Source organism: Rhinopithecus roxellana, chromosome 19 (genome assembly GCF_007565055.1).
Source record: "Rhinopithecus roxellana isolate Shanxi Qingling chromosome 19, ASM756505v1, whole genome shotgun sequence".
NCBI lineage: Eukaryota > Metazoa > Chordata > Mammalia > Primates > Cercopithecidae > Rhinopithecus > Rhinopithecus roxellana.
In genome coordinates this window covers 2,936,694-2,957,982 of record NC_044567.1, presented here as the reverse complement: position 1 = coordinate 2,957,982, position 21,289 = coordinate 2,936,694, and the positions used below count along the sequence as shown (strand labels likewise).

Below are 21,289 nucleotides of genomic sequence, written 5' to 3'. Positions count from 1 at the left end.
TGTGGCTACAAGCCGAATCACACCAGATTACTCGCACAGATTGCTCACATACCGCCAGGAGCCAGGAAGAGGCAAGAAAGGGGTCAGAGGGAGCACGGCCCTCCCAACACCTTTCTCAGACTTCCAGCCTCCTGAACTGGGAGATGATAAATGTGCATCATTTCAAACAAACCCAAAATGACAGACATGGGAAAGGAAGAGGGAGACAGGTAAAAAGATACTTACAAGTGACTCGTGCCTGTAATCCCAACACCATGGGAAGCCAAAACAGTAGGATCCTTGAGCCCAGGAGTTTGAGACCAGCCTGGGTAACATAGTGAGACCCCCGTCTCTAAAAAAAAAATAAAATAAAGTGAATTAGCCTGGTGTGGTGGCGGGCGCCTGTGGTCTCAGCTACTTGGGAGGCTGAGGCAGGAGGATCGCTTGAGCTCAGGAGTTGAAGGCTGCAGTGAGCCATGATCGTGCCACTGCACTCCAGCCTGGTTGACAGAGCAAGACCCTGCCTCTAAAAAAACAAACAAAACCCCACACAGATGGAAAGTTACTTTGTGAAACAGATACAAAAGATAAGGAGAGATGGAGAGAGTGAGGAAGAGAGACAGGTCTGGCTGCGAACAAAAGGGCTGTCAGAGACAGGGAAATGTCACCTGCCCTGGAGCTGCGTCCTGTCACCATGAGGGATGTGCCGAGCGTGCAGTCTGGCACAGATCTGGCTGATGGATGTTGGGGGTCCCATTGCCAGCGGCCTGTCACATCCCCTCCCCACTGCCTCTTTCCGGAGCTGAGCCTAGCTTCTCTGTGGCACTGTGAAGATGAACCTGTCCTGGGGCTCAGAGTGTGGTGTTGGGAGTAGCCTTGGCCTGGTGCCTCTGCCTCGCCTGTCCCCCGACTCTGCTGCGAACAGTCAGTTCCTGTTCGTGGGGGCTTGCACGGGGCAGAGGGATGGATGAGCTGGCTTGCTCAGAACCTCCTGCCAGCCACAAACTGAGCTGTGCTTGTTTTGGACGTGGTAGACTGAGGGGCCCAGGAAGGTAGTCCACATAGCGAAAGTCTGGTGGGACGTGTCAGGAGGGGAGAGTGGTTAGATCTTGCTTTCCCAAGATCAGGGACAAACATCTAGAGCTCCCCTTCCTCTAGCCCCCAAACTGCCCCATGGTGCTGGGGTGTGGGGAGACTCAGGGAGCCTCTTGGTCAAGTCCCAGAAGCTCAGGCCCCACCAAGCTGGTGAGTTTTTGCCACCCCGCTTCAGCTCCTCTGACTTTCAATGGGACCTTTCCTTCTCACCCAAGGGGTGGGGCCTCTTACAGCCCAGCACATGGGTGGAGCAGAGACCCTAGGCCTGGGGGCTACCTGCAGGGAGGGAGTGCCAGAGTTCCTTTTGTCTTTAGGGTTCCTGAGAGCCCGATGCTGGCACAGGATGGTAAGGGATTGGGTAAGTCCATTCACCTCTCTGGGCCTTGGTTGTCATATCTGTAAAAGAAGAAGAACCATTCCTGCCCTGAGTGGACATGGGGCGGGGGGTGGTAGAGCACTGGGCTGGCCTCCAGAGTGGCTGCTTCCTCCTCTCTTTAGGGTTTGCCCTGTTCCTGTCTGCTGTATAGCATGGAGCTGAGGGCCAGGAGACCCACTGAGCATTCATTCACTCAACAATCACGAAGCACCTATTGCCTGACAGGCATTGTGCTGGGCACCAGGGAGACAGCAGTGACCATGTCAGATGAAGCCCCTGAGGCTGTGGAGTTTCAGTCTAGTGAGAGAAGGGGAAACAATGAAAACAATAAAGATCATTTCAGATAGTGACCCAGCTCAGTGAAGAAAGGAAGGCAGCTCACTATCGTGTTAATGCTGTGAGTGGGGGCAGAAGGGTGGGAGGCTCTCTGAGGAGAGGACTTTTGAGCTGCCTGTTGAAAGGTCTGTGGGAGAACATTCCAGGCATGGGGAGAGCCAGATCCAAGGTCCCAAGGCAGGACAGGGCAGCTGTATTGAGGGATGTAAAAGAAGGCCAGAGTGGCGGTGGCAGCAAGACAGGGAGAAGGGCTGGGCCAGAGGCCACCCCACAGGCCTGGACTGAGAGGGCCTGGTGAGGAGGGGACTGTTAGCCTGAGAAGGATGGGGAACCCTGGGAGGGCATTGGAATGCGTTCTCTAGGCTGGCTGTGTGAAGAGCAGGAGGATGAGAGAGGCAGCCTGGAGGCCCACCCGTGAGAAGCAGATTGCAGTGGTCCAGGAAGAGATGGTGGTGGTTGGGCCTGGGCAGGGCAAGGGGCGGTGGAGGTGAGAGGGACCAAGATGCCTGTTCTCCATAGCTCCACATACGCAGACACTGCTCTAGGAAGGCCCTCCCAGTTGCCATGGATTAGGGGGTGGGAGGGGAAGACTGGCTGCTGGGAGGGAATGTGGCTTTGTGCTTGGAAAACAAAGAACAGAGCTTGGGGCCCTCTTCTCCTGGGGGTGGTGGCAGGCTCAGAGGCTGTTGACAGGACCAGAGGCTGGAGCTCAGGGCTGGGCCTGGCAGGAGCAGGCTGCGGCCCCAGGGATCCGGGAGTGGGTAGGTGCCCAGCAGAGGGACCCCAGAACCCTCCAGGGGTGAACCCTGTGGCTGCTGGGCTTGGGGCAAGGAGCACCAGGAAGGACAGATAATTAGCGGAATGCTCAACCCTGCAACCTAGGAGCTAGGCTGTTTGGTGGAGGACGTTTGGGCAACAGTGCCCTGGGCCGTGGGCTTGGGACTCAGTGTGGGGACAAATGCATTTGGGAGCCAATGGCAGCCCTGGGGGCTGTGTGGGAGGGACAGGAGGAAGTTGACTGGACTCTGCCTTTGCCTCTCTCCCAGCCCTGCCACTGAGGCCCCGCCCTCCCCGCCCTGAGGTGGGGGCCCACCAGGATGAGCAAGCTGGCCCGAGACTTGGAGTGCAGCCTGCCTGCCGTGGCCTCCTTGGGCTCCTCGCTGTCTCACAGCCAGAGCCTCTCCTCGCACCTCCTTCCGCCACCTGAGAAGCGCAGGGCCATCTCTGATGTCCGCCGCACCTTCTGTCTCTTTGTCACCTTCGACCTGCTCTTCATCTCCCTGCTCTGGATCATTGAACTGAATGTGAGTGGAGGCGAGATTGGGGCACAGGCTGTGTTGCAGGCCACCCAGGCCTCAGTTTGTCCATCTGCCACATGGGAGGGCTGCCTCTCCCCTGGGGTTGGTTAGCTGGGTAAAATGAAGACTGGGAGGAACAACAGGGGTTCTCATATTCTGAATGAAGGGGTGTGGAGGGGTTTGGAATGGTTGCCACATTTGGCCAAGGTCCCTCTGCATGCACATGTGTGAAGGCCGCGGCCTTGAACCTACCCTCTGGCTCCAGAGTTCATGCTCTTGGCCTCTGCCCCATACTGCCCCCTAGTGGAGGCTCCCGAGAGAGGAGGAGGGGGAGACCCAGCTCTGGCTGAGCTGTTGAAACCTTTGTCTTCTTTCTGCCTGCCACTGCCCCACTGCTCCACTGCCCTCCAGCTCCAGTTGGTTCATTCGTTTGTTCAGTCATTCATTCATTCATTCGTTCATTCAGCAAACATTGTTTGAGTTTCTGCTGTGTCCTGGCACTGTGCTAAAAGCAGACGCTAGCTGGGTGTGGTGTGCACACCTGTTGTCCCAGCTGTTTGGGAGTCTGAGGTGGGAGGATCGCTTGAGCCCAGAAGTCTGAGGCTGCAGTGAGCCATGATTGCACCACTGCATTCCAGCCTGGGTGACAGACTGAGACCCTGACTCAAATAAATAAATAAATAAATAAAAGCAGAGGGCAGAGTGGGAAGAAAAACAGGAAAAACTCCCAGTTCCCAGTGGCTCTAATAAGATGCTGCCGGGCAGTCTGGAGACCAGAGCTGCCCCACCCCCACCCCACGTAGTGCTTGGCCCACCCTCGGGAACACAGTCTAGTTGGCAGTGGCCTGATCTGGTCTCCGGGCAGGGCCAAGCCCACAGAAGCAGGAGCTCTGGAAGCTGGGCACTCCAGGCTCAGTTCTGTCCCAGCTCCTCCTCGGAATTGACCCGATGACCTCAGCAAGGGACTCAGCCCCACGAGTCCTCCCCTTGTTTTCCTTCTGCAGCGTGGGCTCCCCATCAGAGTTCTGGATGGCAAGGGCCCTTCCTACAGGTCTCAAGCTTATGTGACAAGAAAACGATGTCTTGTTTTTTTTTTTTTTTTTTTTTTTTTTTTTTTTTTTTGAGACGGAGTCTCATTCTGTCGCCCAGGCTGGAGTGCAGTGGCCAGATCTTAGCTCACTGCAAGCTCCGCCTCCCGGGTTTACGCCATTCTCCTGCCTCAGCCTCCCGAGTAGCTGGGACTACAGGCGCCCGCCACCTCGCCCGGCTAGCTTTTTGTATGTTTTTGGTAGAGACGGGGTTTCACCGTGTTAGCCAGGATGGTCTCGATCTCCTGACCTCGTGATCCACCCATCTCAGCCTCCCAAAGTGCTGGGATTACAGGCTTGAGCCACCACACCCAGCCGATGTCTTGTTAATAGAGGTGACGAGCTCGGAGAAGGGGCAGCTCGGGGCAAAGAAAGTAAGTTTGATGCTGCGCGTGTTGAACTAGAAGGAGAGACAGGGCTCTGAGGGTGACTGTCCATTGTGCCCTGGAGATGAGCTGGCACCTTCAGTGAGCTGCAGCCACGGCCATGGATAGCCCTAGGGGCCATCTTACCCATGAAAAAGCTGTGGCCCAGCAGGCTCAGGGCCTTCTGCAGAGCTTCTGAGGTCTTTGGCAGACTTCCTTTTCAAGGTCCCATCCAACATCAAAGCAAACACTAAAATTTACCTGCATCCTTCATTGAATACATGTTTCCTTACCCAAGAAGAGCTGAAAAGATTTTGATAATTTTACTTTTGTTTTGTTTTGTTTTGTTTTTTTTGTTTTGAGACAGGGTCTCGCTCTGTTGGCCAGGCTGGAGTGCAGTGGTGTGATCACAGCTCACTGTAGCCTCTGACTCCTAGGTTCAAAGGTTCCTCCCACGTCAGCCTCCCCAGTAGCTGGGACCACAGGTGCACCACCACGTTTGGCTTTTTTTTTTTTTTTTTTTTTTTTTTGGGTAGAGGTGGAGTCTCTCTATGTTGCACAAGCTGGTCTCAACCTGCTGGGCTCAAGTGATCCTCCTATCTTGGCTTCTCACAGTGCTGGGATTAGAGGCATGAGCCACTGTGCCTGGCCTCTGTAATTGTGCCTTTGAAGTTATTTGGCTGTGTTGGCTGCGATTGCTCTGCAGTCCTCATGCGTACCTGGGAATATTGCAAAGTGAGAAGGTCTAACTTACTAATTGTTTTCAGATGTCATGAAACATTTCAGAATCCTGCACTCAACAATTAGTAGAGTACGCATGATGTTTCCCTTGGCAGACATTTAATATTGTATTGATTTTCAGTCTTGTAGTTTTAGTTTTGTATTTGGGAGCATATATATTTTTAGTTCGCTGACAGACTTTGTCTGTGTTGCCCAGTGGTTACAAGGACCTCAGTAGGGTCGTGCTGAGCAGGGGATTTGGAGCCAGAGAGTGGCAAAGCAGGGGCTGAGACTTGGCTCTCCCGAGTCCTAATCAGTCAGCACCAGTGGGTGCCCAGGCTGGAGAGAAGAGGAAGGAGGACAGAGCTCTGAGGCCCAGTGACTGAGGGTGGAAGGGGCTGCAAAGCCCAGGACATAGTCTGAGGAGCAAGAGGAGTGTTGGGTGGTGTGGGTTGGGTGGGGTGGGATGGGTAGGTGGCAGGCCTGGAGGCCTCATCAGCAGCCAGAGGAGAGGCGGCATCAGATTTCGTGGCGCTGGGGTGGGCTTGAGGTAGAGAGGCACATGGTGGGGCTGTGTGCTCAGTAGGGGAGCATCTGTATCTTTAACAAGCCTCCCCTCCCCCCGCCAGATTTGGCTGCCCTGCTGGAGAGCAGAAGCCCCGGTCTAGGCAGTTGTGAGGGGTCTTCCTCTCCAGGGTTCCTGGGCTCCATCACCCAGAGTCCCCCTGTGTCCTCCCTTCTCCAAGGTGCCTGGTGCCCCACCTGAAGAAGCCTAGGCCTGTCACCCCTGTCCTTCCAAGGAGTCGGGCCGCAGTCTGGCCTGTTGTCCATCCAGTTCCCTCACACCTCTGGACATTGGAGTCGGGGCCAAGGCCTCAGGGGTCCTGGTGAAAATGTCTGGCTGACTGGGGTAGGGACAGGGGCAAGGACACATCCACTCCGTCTCCACCCTCTCCAGCAGCGTGATGGATTTTGCCCATTAAGCATAAACCTAATCAATTGATTTGCTACCTGAGGCTCCGTCTGACACCACTGCCCACCCCCAGCCCCTATCAGCCCAGATGGATTATGGCTGGGAAGATGGAGCACTGCAGTGCCGGGAGGGAGATGGAATTCCGTCAGAGGTGGGCTTCTGGCGCCCTTCTGCTGGCCCTGTGTAGGGCGCATTGCCTCCCCTGCACAGCCCCCAAGCCTCCCAGCCTGCCCTTTCCTGGGCAGGGTGCTGGACTAGCCCTGCCCATCGGGGCGGCCTGGATCCTAAGGGGAGTGGTATTGGTGTCTGAGGTCTCTGGCCTTGGGCTGAGCTCCCTTGGTGCTTCTGGGGCCCCCTGGTGGTGGCTTAGCACTAACAGCCTCCCCTCTAGGTTCCTCCTTCCCCTACCTCTTGCCCCTTCCGGGAGGTGAGGGGCAGCCCCAGGCCCTTGCTTCTACCTGCAGAGCTCTCCCTATCTCCCTCTCACAGACCAACACAGGCATCCGCAAGAACTTGGAGCAGGAGATCATCCAGTACAACTTCAAAACTTCCTTCTTTGACATCTTCGTGAGTGGCCTTGGGAGATCCCGGGGACCCTGGAGGCAGAGAGGGAGCAAGGAAATGACTTCCGCTGGGTTATCTTTCTGCAGCATATATCCAGTCTGATCAGAGATTCAGCTCCCATCCTTTGGGAGCCGTCCGTCGTTAAAACTTTTGTTCCACAAGGCCGGGCTTGGTGGCTCATGCCTGTAATCCTAGCACTTTGGGAGGCCGGGGTGGGTGGATCACTTGAGGTTAGGAGTTTGAAACCAGCTTGGCCATGATGGTGAAACCCCATCTCTACTAAAAATACAAAAAATTAGCTGGGCGTGGTGGTGCGCGCCTATAATCCCAGCTACTTGGGGGCAGGAGAATCACTTGAACCCGGGAGGCGGAGGTTGCTGTGAGCCAAGATCGTGCCACCGCTTTCCAGCCTGGGCAACAGAGTGAGACTCTGTCTCAAAATAAATAAATAAATAAATAACCTTTCTTCCACAAAACCCCCTTCAGAGAGTCCCAGGTGGGAGAGGGAAGATAAGACCCCTGTCCAAGGTTACATCCAAATTGTCCCAGAGAAATGCTGACTCAGTCGTTGTCCCCTGAGGTGTGCATGCCCATAGGGAGGGAATGTGGGGGTAGGACCAGAGGGGAGGTCAGCCTGCAGCACGGTGGGGGGCATGGGGGGGGCAATAGCTTCCTGTGACAGCCTGGCTCCCGTCCCACCAGGTCCTGGCCTTCTTCCGCTTCTCTGGACTGCTCCTGGGCTATGCCGTGCTGCGGCTTCGGCACTGGTGGGTCATTGCGGTAAGATGCCACTTCCCTGGCAGCTCCTGGGCCCTGGCAGGGCTGGTGGAAGGGATGGGATGGAGGAGGACTCACTTCCCAGCCTCTGCCTTCCCCTTCCTCCTTCCCTCCCCTGGGCAGGTCACGACGCTGGTGTCCAGTGCATTCCTCATTGTCAAGGTCATCCTCTCTGAGGTCAGTGGCTCAGGGTCTGGCCAGTCTGGTGGGCATCAGACCTCAGTGGTATGCTTCTAGAGAGGAGCATTTCTCTAATTTGGGGTGTCTGTCCCTGTTGTCCGGGTTGGGGGGAGAGGGAATCCTGTCCTTTGGTATCTCTAAGGAATCATCCTTCACCCGCTTCCCTGACTTAGCCCCCTGCAGCTCCAAGAATCAGAAAGTTATTCCTCCAGCCTAATCCCAGTTTATCCTGCTGCAGACTTGAGAGGGTTCCCAAGCAGCTAGTACCAGGAATGGGGTATATGCCAGTTTGGCTGGCTAGAGTTGGTAGCCACAGGAGAGGGCTCTGGGTTTGGGGTGACCCCTGCCATGGAGCTCAGCCCCCTCCCTCCACAGCTGCTCAGCAAAGGGGCATTTGGCTACCTGCTCCCCATCGTCTCCTTCGTCCTCGCCTGGTTGGAGACCTGGTTCCTTGACTTCAAAGTCCTACCCCAGGAAGCCGAAGAGGAACGATGTGAGAGCTCGTGGGTAGGGGGGTGCAGCGAGGGTTGCCCCAGCCCCAAGGGAGGGGAGTTGCAGGCATGACAGTCAGTCTGAAGCATCTCGCCACCTCTGAGCAGCCTCCAGTAGCCTGAGGGGGAGCTTGGCTGTTGGTACCCCAGGCTGCTAGGGTGTAACTGTGCTCAGTCTGGGACCGTGGCGGCCCACGTCTGCTCCTCCAGGGTATCTTGCCGCCCAGGCTGCTGTTGCCCATGGACCCCTGCTGTTCTCCGGTGCGCTGTCCGAGGGACAGTTCTATTCACCCCCAGAATCCTTTGCAGGTGAGGGCTGGTGTGTGGGGGAACTGCTTTCAGGGAGGGGCCTTGTGAGGAATGGGGTAGGCTGGGTCTGTTCTTTCTATTCCTTCTATCAGGCTCCCTGGGGAAAGCCAACAACCCTCTCCCACACACTTTTATCCCCCACATCCTTGCACTCACATACCCGAACCCCACTACCTCCCCACACTCTCCCCACCCCTTGCCATTGTCATCTGTGCCTGTTTTCTGCAGGGTCTGACAATGAATCAGATGAAGAAGTTGCTGGAAAGAAAAGTTTCTCTGCTCAGGTATTTGCCTGCCTATCCCCAACCCCTGCCCTTGGAATGGGCGCCTGGAGGAGGGCCAGTGCAGGGGTCAGCCGGGGTGGGCAGGGGTTTCCCAGTAGAGGCTGAACCTCGGGCAATGCCCATCTGAGTGCCCCTCCACCAGTCCAGCCCCCCGGGTCTGCCTCATGGTTGGGCACACAGGAGGAGCAGCCATAGACCTGCAGGGCCCAGGGAGACCAGCCCAGATCCCCCACATGTGGCTGGGCCAGGCCCCTCTGGGAAGCATGTGGTATGTCTAGAGAGAGAACAGGCCACGAACATGGGGAGTTGTAGGCCCCAGGCTGACCCCTCCCTGCCTTCTGCTTCCGTCCAGGAGCGGGAGTACATCCGCCAGGGGAAGGAGGCCACAGCAGTGGTGGACCAGATCTTGGCCCAGGAAGAGAACTGGAAGTTTGAGAAGAAGAATGTAAGAAGCCCTCTCCCACCTGACCTTTCCATGCGTGTTAGGAGTTTCTGTTCCCTTTTCTGAGGCCTCAGGAGGAAACCCAAGGATTACACGGGTTGGAGCCATATTCCTGCCCCAAGAGAGGGAACTGGGCCCTCGGGTCGGCAGGAGGCCGAACTGGATTGGATGTTTCCCCTGCCCCCCTTGGCCCCCCCTTCCCGGCACCACCCTGTCTTTACTTCCCTGCTGTTCTGCCCCCTTGGCTCCAGGCTTTGAAGGGGAAGCCAGGCTTCTGCTCAGTGTCCGTTGTTATCATTTCATGATCAAAACAAGGTTATCTACAAAGATCGTAGAGAGCTTGGAAAACAGAGGGAAACATGCCCCAGACCCTCTCTCTGGCCAGTTCCTGTGGCAGCCCCATTGGCCTGGAGACATGGTTTTTCGTGGTTGCAGCGGCAGCTGTGCCCCCGTCTTTTAACTCAGCATCAAAAGCCTCTCTCCCGCCAGTGCCGTAGGTTTGTTAGAGCTGCTGTTTTGTAACAGCTGCTCAGGTATCCCCAGACTCCTGGAGCTTTCCACCCTGTGCTGTTAAAAACCTACCCTGCCTGTCACCCATTTCTGTGCCACCAGCCCACCCCCTGCCTCCACTCTCCTCCCTGCCACCTTTTGTCCCTGCCACAGGAATATGGGGACACCGTGTATACCATTGAAGTTCCCTTTCACGGCAAGACGTTCATCCTGAAGGTGAGTGAGGGGAGCGGGTGTCCTGGAGCCCCAGACAGCACAGGAGGCTCTAGGAAGGGGCTGAGGGGTCCTCTGGTGGGTGCCCCCCACCAAGAGGGAAGGATTGGTCTGCCCGAGCCCATCTGGCACCACCCAGCCCTCTGCCGCCCTGTCCCAGACCTTCCTGCCCTGCCCTGCGGAGCTCGTGTACCAGGAGGTGATCCTGCAGCCTGAGAGGATGGTGCTGTGGAACAAGACAGTGACCGCCTGCCAGGTGAGCCCAGCCTGGCTGCCTCTTAAGGCATAGATTGGGGCACAGCCACTCCCTAGTGGGATCACTGAAGCACTCTGCGCCTCAGCTGCCCCATGTGTGCAGTGGGTGTGATGGTGACAGTGCCTGCTCGAGAGAGTTGGGAGGAGGGCAGGAGGAGTGCTCATCAGGTGCTGTCCAGGGCCTGCGGATGGCGATAGCTCTTAGTAAAGGTCCCCGGCAGAGGAGGCTGGCCTGGGGAGTTCCCATCCCTGGGGTTTTCCTGGGGCCACCTGTTCCAAAAGTCTCCGTTGATGGCCCTCAGATCCTGCAGCGAGTGGAAGACAACACCCTCATCTCCTATGACGTGTCTGCAGGGGCTGCGGGCGGCGTGGTCTCCCCAAGGTGAGTCCCTGCCGGGCCCCTCCTTTCAGCCAGGCCTTCTGCACTTTGGCCTTGGGTCATTGTCCCCTGAACTAACCCTCCCTCCCCCAGGGACTTTGTGAATGTCCGGCGCATTGAGCGGCGCAGGGACCGATACTTGTCATCAGGGATCGCCACCGCACACAGTGCCAAGCCCCCGACGCACAAATATGTCCGGTGAGCCTCACTTTGCCTGGGGTCACCCCTGCCAGCCCCTCCCCTGGGAGCATTGAGCAGCTCAGGGTACAGCATGTACAGCTGGGCACTTCCCCTGCTGAGGCTGCGTTCCTGTTTCCTGTCCCGCTGGGCTCTGCTCCTCCCGGCCACTAATCCTGCTAATCTTGCTGCTCTGTCTGTGGAGGTAGGGGGTGGTGGACAGCTGGAACCAAGCCACCTGGAGGGGTGGAGGGGACATGCAGCGGTGGCTGGCCATGGATGGGGACCCGTGCAGGGAAGGGGCCTGAGAGTCATGTGCTCACCCTGGGCTGATTAACCTGAGCAGGACGCTCTGTGCTCTGGGTTTCATCTTCCTGCCTAAGGAGACTTAGGTCCCCTTTCGTCCCCCTCACCCTGTCCTCACTCCCTCACCTTTCTTTGGAGTGACTCAGGAGTCCCCCAAAGATAAAGGGATTATGGTCTTCCCGCATCTGTGCCTGGGCTTCTGAAGTCTTCCCTTTTATCCAGTCTTAGGCTGTGGTGCTGTGGGTGGCCCCCTCCCTTAGACCCCACTCTTCCCCATCTCCTCCTGGGTTCCAGCAGGAGCACTGTTCTTTGGATAGGATGCCAGGCTCTGCTTTGGGCACTGGACAGACTTGCTGGGTGCAGGGCAAGCTTACTTCCTCTCTGGATGCCAACTTCCTTATCTGTGGAGTAGGCTTAGGCGTGCTTAGTGGAGCTGAGGGAGAATGAAATGGTGATGGGATGTGAACTGTGCCTCCCAGGCTTAGCCTCCTCCTGAGCAGGTGTCCCCTCCGGAAAGGGAAGGGGTAAGAAGTGCCAGCCCAGCCTACTCTGCCATAGCAGGGCTGACCTGGAATTTCTGGACAGAGTGGATGAGGGCTGGGAAGGTGGTGAGCTCCCTACCCCTGGGGGTGTGCAAGCAGTAACAGGCCGTTGGACGATTCAAGCATCACAGAGTGGGTGGGGGTGGAGGGCCGATTCTGCAGCCCCTGGGACACCTGTGCTAAGCCTTGTTCAGACAGGGTAGCTCTGCCTTTCTGCTTCCAGCCGAGTCCCAGCTGGGCCAAGAATGGAGGGTGAGTGGTGGGGGCTGCTGGGGGGTGTCAGGGCCTCACTCTGTTCCAAAAGTCCCCCAATGACGCCTCTTTCCATAGGGGAGAGAATGGCCCCGGGGGCTTCGTCGTGCTCAAGTCAGCCAGTAACCCCCGTGTCTGCACCTTTGTCTGGATTCTTAATACAGATCTCAAGGTGGGGTGCTGGGGGGCTGCCAGGTGGGTTCCGTGGAGTAGAGGGGACCCTGCTGCTGCCTTGGTTGCTGTGTGACCTTGGGAGCTCTCTGCCATGCCTGGGCCTCCCCTGTGTCAGCTCCTTTCTTACTTGAAAACTCGGGTCAGGGTCCAGATGGTCTCTTAGCACTGGATTGCTGTAGGGCATGTGCCCCCACTTCTTACCTCTGAGTCCTGAGGTCCTGAGAAGGGGTGGCTGGCAGCCAGCCCAGCCCCACCCTGGTCTGTTTGTGTGGCTGGTGCCAAGAGCCAGGCCCAGCATGTTCTTCCCGCCAGGAGTGAGTGGGAGAGGGCGGCCCAGGCTGGATTCCAGAGCTGCACCTGCATTCTGACCCAGAGCCCCCCTACTGGTGCCAGCTGCAAGGGGAGACCCTGCTGTGGGCAGGCCATCAAGTGACTTCTGCCTGCCTTCCCCCAGGGCCGCCTGCCCCGGTACCTCATCCACCAGAGCCTCGCGGCCACCATGTTTGAATTTGCCTTTCACCTGCGACAGCGCATCAGCGAACTGGGGGCAAGGGCGTGACTGTGCCCCCACCCACCCTGTGGGCCAGGGTCCTGTCGCCACCACTTCCAGAGCCAGAAAGGGGGCCAGTTGGGCTTCCGCTGCCCACATAGGACCTGGCCCCAGGCTGTCACCCTCCACTGAGCCATGCAGTGCCTGGAGTCGACTGTCTGAGCAGGCTGTGCGGTGGAGCACTGGACTCTGGGACTCCCCTGGCTGGAGAAAGTGGGGTCTGGCCTGCTGATGTTTACATGGTGCCCTGCCTCCTGGAGGAGCAGATTGCTGTCCCTTGCCTTGCCAGGGCAGGGTCTGGGCTGGGCGCCTGACTTGGCTGGGGAGGGCCAGCGCGGGGGCAGGGCAGGGCAGCCTGTCACCCGTGTGAAGATGAAGGGATTCTTCATCTGCCTGTGCTCTCGTGGGTTTTTTTAGGATTATTGAAAGAGTCTAGCCGGGCGCGGTGGCTCAAGCCTGTAATCCCAGCACTTTGGGAGGCCGAGACGGGCGGATCACGATGTTAGGAGATCGAGACCATCCTGGCTAATACGGTGAAACCCCGTCTCTACTAAAAATTACAAAAAACTAGCCGGGCGAGGTGGCGGGCGCCTGTAGTCCCAGCTACTCGGGAGGCTGAGGCAGGAGAAGGGTGTAAACCCGGGGGGCGGAGCTTGCAGTGAGCTGAGATCCGGCCACTGCACTCCAGCCTGGGCAACAGAGCGAGACTCCGTCTCAAAAAAAAAAAAAAAAAAAAAAGTCTAGGACCCTTGTTGGGGAGTGGGTGGTAGGTGGGAGTGGGCTGCTGGCCATGAATCTCTGCCTCTCCCAGGCTGTCCCCCTCCTCCCAGGGCCTCCTGGGGGACCTTTGTAATTTAAGCCAATTAAAAATATGGACTCAAAAAAAAAAAAAAAAAAATTCCAGCCCCTCCTGCTGCCTTGCCTCTTGAGGGAAGAGGAAGGCAGGCAGCAGGTTGGATGAGGAGGGAGACCCTGCACACAACCTCTCCTGGGCTCACAGGAGGGCGGAGCCTGGGGAGCCAGTTGCTGGAACATGCCCCCCCTTTCCTGACCTGTTCAACTGAGCAGATGACTGGTCAGAAAAAATGCCCCGCCCCCTGCCAGGCCTCAGCAGGGCAAGTTAAAGTCTCTAGTCCAGGAATGGAGGTGGAAGTATGGGCACCTGGCAGTGCTCACAGCAAGCCTTGACTGTGTGGCCTGGAGGTGGGGCCTGAGCTTCAGGGTCACTGAGGTACCTCTGGGATCCCAGCCACCTGGAGCCCCGGACCTCCCAGACTCCACTCACCCATTCCCTCTCCCCTCACCGCACTCACACCAGGGGCAGCCTGGAGCCGGGATTGCAGGGCGGGGCCAGGCCACTGCCCTCCTCCCTCCTGGCTGGCCTGCCCCCTTGCCTGCCTGCATGCAGGCTTCTAGCAGAGCCAGCTTCTTCAGAGCCAGGTGGATCCTGTCTTGGTCCTGCCTAGGTGTGTGACCCTGGGCAAATCTACCTCTCTCAGCTTCTGCTTCCTACTTTATGAAAATGTGACTGATGTCACAGGGTTGTTATGAGATTAAAAGATACGAAGAACCGTGCACAGTGCTCACTAATCAGTAGTCTGCAATTCTGCACCCAGGTGGGTGCCCATGGGCCTTACCTGCTCCTGGGTACTCTGCTGTCCCCACAGGGTCCTGAGCTCAGCCCCTGTCACTGCCTCTCCTGCTGCCCTTTGCTTTGTCCACTCAGCAATGTTCTCACTCCTCATCCCTCCACGCCTACCACCTGTGTGCCAGCTTCTTGGACCATGAGTTGCCACTCCTCGGGTGCTGGACTGTCCCCACAGCCATCTTCTCCCCTGCTCCCCATGAAGGAGAGCCAGTCCCCTCCCAGGTAGCACATCAGAGCTGGCAGGCTCCAGAGGTCTTCTGGTCCTCTTGTAGTGGCCAGAAAGTGGGGACAGGGGCCCAGAGAGGGGCAGGGACTGACACATGGTCACACAGCCTATTTATGGCTGATCTGGAGCTGGAGCCAGCCTTCTGTCACCCATCAGAGCCCCTGGATTTCCGTTTCACCCAACACAGGGTGTTGGGGTAGAACTGGAGGGCCCCTCCACCCCTACTGTCCTGTCTCCTAAGACCACTTATCTGACCACCAGCTGTGGGGAAGGAAAACACTTGACCCAGGCTTATGCCCCAGGTTCCCAGGCATGGAATTGACTTCCTCCGCCCCTGCTGGTGTGGTGAGGGTGACTGGGGACGAGGCACTAGGCCTTCGGTGCAGGCGCCTGAGGACGTGGTTGCACTGTCCCTTCTGGGGATGTGCCCTTGAGCCCAGGCAGAGGAGAGCGCAGCCAGGGCAGGACCTGGCAGCCCTGGTACAGAGCCCAGAGGGGGCATCAGTTCCTGCTGGTCCTGTTCTGTTTACAGACAAGCTGCTGTCCTCCCTGCAAAGGGGAGTGGGTGGGGCAGAGGGCAAGTGCCAGGGGGACACGAGGCTGGGCATGTGGCTGGCCTGAGACGGTGTCTGAGTAATGTCAGGAACCTGGAGGCATAGGGCCCTGGACCCCAGACCTCTGACCAGGGGGCGGCCAGTGTCCAGGTACCCCAACCCCTGCCCTGGGTCTGGCGTCCCCCCATTAGTGAGTCTTGGCTCTGCTTATAGCATCTGACACCAGAGGGGCCGAAAATAGCCCCTGGAGAAGGGGGAGGAGGGGGCTATTTAAAGGGCCTGGGAGGGGAGAGGGAGTGAGGAGTGATCATGGCTACCTCAGAGCTGAGCTGCGAGGTGTCCGAGGAGAACTGTGAGCGCCGGGAGGCCTTCTGGGCGGAATGGAAGGATCTGACACTGTCCACACGGCCTGAGGAGGGGTGAGTGTGGGTCTGCCAGAGCCCTGCCTCTGCTCCTCCGAAGCACCCTCACTGAGCCCTGAGGCCAGAGCATGAAGCCCTGGGGAAATTTCTGGGGGTGGGGGAAGGAAGAATGCCCCATGGGAAGAGCAAAGGGGAACCATCCCTCCTGCTCCAGGTCCCAGCAGCCCCGGGGAGCCCCCCACCCAGCCTATGCCCGGAGAGCAACAGCTCCCAGGAGCTCACTGCCCCTCCCCTCTCCCCAGCTGCTCCCTGCATGAGGAGGACACCCGGAGACATGAGACCTACCACCAGCAGGGGCAGTGCCAGGCGCTGGTGCAGCGCTCGCCCTGGCTGGTGATGCGGATGGGCATCCTCGGCCGTGGGCTGCAGGAGTACCAGCTGCCCTACCAGCGGGTACTGCCACTGCCCATCTTCACCCCTGCCAAGATGGGCGCCACCAAGGAGGAGCGCGAGGACACCCCCATCCAGCTGCAGGAGCTGCTGGCGCTGGAGACAGCCCTGGGTGGCCAGTGTGTGGATCGCCAGGAGGTGGCTGAGATCACCAAGCAGCTGCCCCCTGTGGTGCCTGTCAGCAAGCCGGGTGCCCTTCGTCGTTCCCTGTCCCGCTCCATGTCCCAGGAAGCACAGAGAGGCTGAGAGGGACTGTGACTTGGGCTCCGCTGTGCCCGCCCTGGGCTGGGCCCTTCCTGGCTAGGACTGTGGAGGGGAGCTGCTGGCCATGGCTGCTTTGTAGTTTGCCCAGAGTTGGGGGTTAGGGGAGGAGGGAGCCAGAGGCCAGGATGCCTGAGCCCCCTGAGTTCCCAAAGGGAGGGTGGCAGAGATGGTGGGCACTAAGGGTGGAGAGTTGGGGGCCAGCACAGCTGAGGACCCTCAGCCCCAGGAGAAGGGACAAAAGATACTGGTGAGGGCAAGAGGTACCTGGGAGGAGTGGCCCTGATCCAGGAAAATGTGAGGGGAATCTGGAATGCTCTAGGCAGAAGAAGCTGGGAGGGAGGGGGAGGTGAAGAGGGCAGAGGCAAGGATGGTGGGGCCCCCAGCACCTTCTGTTAGTGCCGCAATAAATGCTCAATCATGTGCCAGAGACGCTTCTCTTTCCTTGGGGTTGTCGGGGCTGGCCCATGGGTGTCCCCCCAATGCCCACTTCTGGGACCAGGCTCCGCATCTGAGCTAAATATAGCAGAGCGAATGAGTACGCCCATACTTGGGGTGGGGACGCCAGGACAGAACTGTAAACAGGGAGCTGTCTCCAGTCTCCTTCCCGTACCCTGACTGATGCCCAGTCCTGGCTTCTGTGTTCAGCCCTCTGGCACTGGGTGGTACCCAGCAAGCCAGCTGGCATCCAGAGTTTGTTTCAATGATGTCTCATGGAGAATATAGAGGGGTTGGCGCCAGGACTGTCCTTGGCTTTGCCTCAGGGTGTGAACAGGGTCAGTGACCTCAAAGCTAACCTGCCTTTCAGTTCTGAATCCAGACAGAATCAATCCTTGGCTGTGTCTCGATCCACCCTCCCTGCCCTGGAAGCCAGGGAAGGTTGGAGGTGCTAGGGGGTCAGGTTCCTCTCTGTGACCCCTGCAGCTGTTGTGGTGACTCATGTCCCAACCTGGCTGCCTCTCTCAAGGAGACTTTCCCCTGGGGACAAGCGGGAGGGGAGGACACGGACGAGGCCTGCATCAAGCGGGTCCAGGAACCCACGGTGGCAGGAGCTGGGCTGGTGGCCTACCCAGGGCAGAAGGGCTCCGGACTCATCCATAGGGGAAGGAAGGGGTCTTCAGGGAGACCACGGAGATGCCACAGGCAGAATTGGCTTCCCATCTGGGAGATAGGTGGGGACTACCTGGCATTTTGACAGCCAGGACCTGGGGCGCTGAGCAGAACCTGCAAGCCTGTCCTGGCCGCTGCTTTGGAGCAAAGCTGGAGTGTGGGCTGCGAGAGGAGAGGGGTCAGAGCCCCTGCATCGCAGGACCCCAAATCGGCTGGGCCCCAAGGCCCGGACTGCGCCCCCTGGTGGCCCTGGCGGCCCTCGGCGAATGCGTCCTGCCTCTCCCCCGCCCAAGCCCTCCGCCCTCACCTGGGTCCAGTGCCCCCGACGTGGCGGGAACAACCCGAACTCGAACTTTCCGTCCTCGGCAGCCCCCCAGATAAGCGGCTGGGAACCCGCGGGGCCCGCAGGGGAGGCCCGGCTGTTCCGCCCGCTAAGTGCATTAGCACAGCTCACCTCCCCTATCGCGCCTGCCATCGGACGGGCGGTGCCGCGCCCTGCTCTAGGGCTCCCGGAGAGACCACAGCGGAGGCCGGAACGGACTGTCCTTTCTGGGGCGGGGTAGGGCGGGGGAGAGCTGGAGGGCCCGGTGGCATAGGAAAGGACAAAAGAGGCCTGGAGGAGGGGCAGGGAAGGGGAGTTGGGTGGCAGTTCTAAGGGAAGGGTGGGTGCTGGGACGGGTGTCCGGGAGGGAGGGAAGCCTGGCGGGGTCTGGGGCCTTGTCGAGGAGGGCGCTGCGAGGGGGAAACTGGGGAAAGGGCCTAATTCCCCAGTCTCCCCCTCGAATCAGGAAAGGGAAGGGGCGGGCTGCCGGTCAAAAGAGGTGAATGGCTGCGGGGGAGCTGGAGAAGAGGGACGAGAGGGGCGGGCCGGCGGGGGTGAGGGGGTCTAAAGCTTGTGGGGGTGAGGAACTGAGGGTGGAGGGAGGCGCAGAGGTGGGACTCGGAGGGGGGCAGGCGAGGCGGAGGGTGAGGGCTGCGGGAGCAAGTGCGGAGAGGGGTGTGCGGGGGCCGATTGCCGCTGCAGCCGCCGCCCCCTCACCTCCGGTGCGTCTGCAGCCCGGACACTAAGGGAGATGGATGGATGGGGTGGGGAGGATGCGGCGCACGTGGCCCCGGGCGGCTCGGCGCTCAGCTGCCGCCCCCACAGCGGACTGGTCCGGGAGGGGGTCGGGCGGTAGAAAAAGGGGCCGCGAGGCGAGCGGGGCACCGGGTGGACAGCGGCGGCAGCATGAGCGGCGCAGATCGGATTCCCGCTGCGGGCGCAGCCCCTGACTCGGCCCCGGGTCGAGCGGCGGTGGCCTCGGCCTACCAGCGCTTCGAGCCGCGAGCCTACCTCCGCAACAACTACGCGCCCCCTCGCGGGGACTTGTGCAACCCGGACGGCGTCGGGCCATGGAAGCTGCGCTGCTTGGCGCAGACCTTCGCCACCGGTGAGCGGGGGAAACTGAGACAGGAGGGACAAGAGGTCGTCGGGGAGTGAAAGCAGGCGCGGGGAGATAGAAGGAATGGGAGACAGACCAGGCGCCTGACAGATGGGGACCAAGAAAGAGATAGCTGAGAAGTGCAAACAGAAGAGAAAAAGGAGCAACATCCCTTAGGAGAGGGGCAGAGGTGAGAGAGGTGGAGAGAGGGAGCGGAAACTGCTCAGAAATGAGAGCTAAGGTGGGGGATGCAGGACAGACTGGGGTGGAGATGCAGAGGAGGAAATGGAGGTAGATGTGGGACGGGGCGAGAAACCGCCAGGATTTCCTCCCTGAGCCTGGCTGGTAGGTATAGTTTTCTTTCTTTCTTTCTTTTTATTTATTTATTTATTTATTTATTTATTTATTTATTTATTTATTTATTTCGAGACGGAGTTTCGCTCTTATTGCCCAGGCTGGCGGGCAATGGCGCGATCTCGGCTCACTGCAACCTCCACCTTGCGGGTTCAAGCGATTCTCTTGCCTCAGCCTCCCGAGTAGCTGGGATTACAGGCATAAGCCCCTATGCCTGGCTAATTTATTTGTATTTTTAGTAGAGACGGGGGTTTCTCCATGTTGGTCAGGCCGGTCTCGAACTCCCAATCTCAGGTGATCCACCCGCCTTGGCCTCCAAAAGTGCTGGGATTACAGACGTGAGCCACTGCGCCCGGCCTATTTTTATTTTTATTTTTGAGACGGAGTTTTGCTCTTGTCACCCAGACTGGAGTGCAGTGGCCGGATCTCGGCTCCCTGCAACCTCTACCTACCAGGTTCAAGCAGTTCTCCTGGCTCAGCCTCCCAAGTAGCTAGAATTACAGGCATGCACCACCACACCCAGCTAATTTTGTATTTTTTTAGTGGGGGGGGGGGGGGCGTTCACCATGTTGGTCAGGCTGGTCTCGAACTCCTGACCTCGTGATCCACCTGCCTCGGCCTGCCAATGTGCTGGGATTACAGGTGTGAGCCACCGCGCCCGGCCAGTAGGTATAGTTTTCTAGATGTGAAACCTGAGTCTCAGAGCTGTGAAATTCCCTTCCCAAGGGAAGTCAGTCCATGTTGGAGCTGGGTTCAGTCTAACTCTGGGGCCAATGCTTTTTCCAGATGGAGACACACTTGCAGAGGAGAAGGAAGAACTAGAGAGAAGCAGGGAAATGCAGGGGAGGGAGGGGTGAGGAGGCAGGGGCTGCCTGGGCCGGCCTGGCACCAGGACCCTTTTCCTCTGCCCTGCCCAGGTGAAGTGTCCGGACGCACCCTCATCGACATTGGTTCAGGCCCCACCGTGTACCAGCTGCTCAGCGCCTGCAGCCACTTTGAAGACATTACCATGACAGATTTCCTGGAGGTCAACCGCCAGGAGCTGGGGCGCTGGCTGCGGGAGGAGCCGGGGGCCTTCAACTGGAGCATGTACAGCCAGTATGCCTGCCTCATTGAGGGCAAGGGGTAAGGACTGGGGGGCGAGGGCTGGGGAGGGGGCTTCCCATAGAGTGGCTGCTGGGGGCAATGGAGGCCTGAGTGTAGAACAGCCTTGAGCCCTGCCTTGTGCCCCCTGCACAGGGAATCCTGGCAGGAGAAGGAGCGCCAGCTGCGAGCCAGGGTGAAGCGGGTCCTGCCCATCGACGTGCACCAGCCCCAGCCCCTGGGTACTGGGAGCCCAGCGCCCCTGCCTGCTGACACCCTGGTCTCTGCCTTCTGCTTGGAGGCTGTGAGCCCAGATCTTGCCAGCTTCCAGCGGGCCCTGGACCACATCACCACGCTGCTGAGGCCTGGGGGGCACCTCCTCCTCATCGGGGCCCTGGAGGAGTCGTGGTACCTGGCTGGGGAGGCCAGGCTGATGGTGGTGCCAGTGTCTGAGGAGGAGGTGAGGGAGGCCCTGGTGCGTAGTGGCTACGAGGTCCGGGACCTCCGTACCTACATCATGCCTGCCCACCTTCAGACAGGCGTAGATGATGTCAAGGGCATCTTCTTCGCCTGGGCTCAGAAGGTTGGACTGTGAGGGGCCACCGTACCTGGTGCCCTGTGGCCCCTACCCACCTGGATTCCCTGTTCTTTGAAGTGGCACCTAATAAAGAAATAATACCCTGCCGCTGCGGTCAGTGCTGTCTGTGGCTCTCTTGGGAAGCAGCAAGGGCCCAGAGATTTGAGTGTTGGGGTAGGGGAGACATTCACCCTAGGCTTTCTTTTTTTCCAGAAGTTTCCTTGAGGCTAGCATTCTGTACCACTCATTCTTCCCAAACTAAGAAAGGCCAAGGTCAGGGGAAGCTCACTGGGCACCTGCAGTGCACCAGGCACTTGTGATATGCCATTCTGTCCATCGCATCATTCATTCCTGCATTCAGCAGCAGGTTCTGCTAGTCTGTTTCCAGGTGAAGCTCAGAGAGGTGAAGTCACAAACAGTGCAGCCTGGTTCAGACCAGAATGGGGAAGAGTGGGGATCATGAGGAGATGGAAGTACAATCTGCAAGGTGGTGGGGAAGTGGGGGTGTTATGATTGAAGCACAATGGCCCAGGGAAGAGAAAGGGAAAGAACTGGCTCTGGTTCCCTCTCACAACTGGACTTGAGCTCTGCCCAGCTCTGCCTCTGGG

General features: G+C 58.7%; 3 protein-coding genes across 7 annotated transcripts in view; all 3 read left to right on the top strand.

Moving 5' to 3' along the window:
• Positions 1 to 14,541, top strand: part of STARD3 (StAR related lipid transfer domain containing 3) — a 28,032-nt gene extending 13,491 nt beyond the window's left edge. The window contains exons 2-16 of one of the 5 annotated variants that reach the window (XM_030923097.1): positions 1,389 to 1,432; positions 2,833 to 3,090; positions 6,720 to 6,797; positions 7,497 to 7,574; positions 7,695 to 7,748; positions 8,127 to 8,244; positions 8,453 to 8,551; positions 8,780 to 8,835; positions 9,188 to 9,280; positions 9,941 to 10,003; positions 10,161 to 10,256; positions 10,558 to 10,637; positions 10,728 to 10,832; positions 11,990 to 12,083; positions 14,303 to 14,541. In XM_030923097.1, coding sequence (XP_030778957.1) covers positions 2,884 to 3,090; positions 6,720 to 6,797; positions 7,497 to 7,574; positions 7,695 to 7,748; positions 8,127 to 8,244; positions 8,453 to 8,551; positions 8,780 to 8,835; positions 9,188 to 9,280; positions 9,941 to 10,003; positions 10,161 to 10,256; positions 10,558 to 10,637; positions 10,728 to 10,832; positions 11,990 to 12,083; positions 14,303 to 14,509 — 1,428 coding nt within the window. In that variant the 5' untranslated portion in view covers positions 1,389 to 1,432; positions 2,833 to 2,883 and the 3' untranslated portion in view covers positions 14,510 to 14,541. Of the gene's footprint in view, positions 1 to 1,388; positions 1,433 to 2,832; positions 3,091 to 6,003; positions 6,382 to 6,719; positions 6,798 to 7,496; positions 7,575 to 7,694; positions 7,749 to 8,126; positions 8,245 to 8,452; positions 8,552 to 8,779; positions 8,836 to 9,187; positions 9,281 to 9,940; positions 10,004 to 10,160; positions 10,257 to 10,557; positions 10,638 to 10,727; positions 10,833 to 11,989; positions 12,107 to 12,539; positions 13,191 to 14,302 lie in introns of those variants that run through there. The other 4 variants (XM_030923099.1, XM_030923096.1, XM_030923098.1 and 1 more) reach the window with 4 other exon arrangements.
• TCAP (titin-cap) lies at positions 13,384 to 16,566 on the top strand. The gene is made up of 2 exons (XM_010379310.2): positions 13,384 to 15,482; positions 15,728 to 16,566. The coding sequence occupies exons 1-2, from the start codon at positions 15,373 to 15,375 to the stop codon at positions 16,119 to 16,121; spliced, it is 504 nt and encodes a 167-aa protein (XP_010377612.1). The 5' UTR covers positions 13,384 to 15,372; the 3' UTR covers positions 16,122 to 16,566.
• Positions 16,567 to 18,156: 1,590 nt separating this feature from the next.
• Positions 18,157 to 20,789, top strand: PNMT (phenylethanolamine N-methyltransferase). Its single transcript, XM_010379303.2, has 3 exons — positions 18,157 to 18,676; positions 19,939 to 20,146; positions 20,261 to 20,789. The coding sequence occupies exons 1-3, from the start codon at positions 18,328 to 18,330 to the stop codon at positions 20,697 to 20,699; spliced, it is 996 nt and encodes a 331-aa protein (XP_010377605.1). The 5' UTR covers positions 18,157 to 18,327; the 3' UTR covers positions 20,700 to 20,789.
• Positions 20,790 to 21,289: the final 500 nt, after the last annotated feature.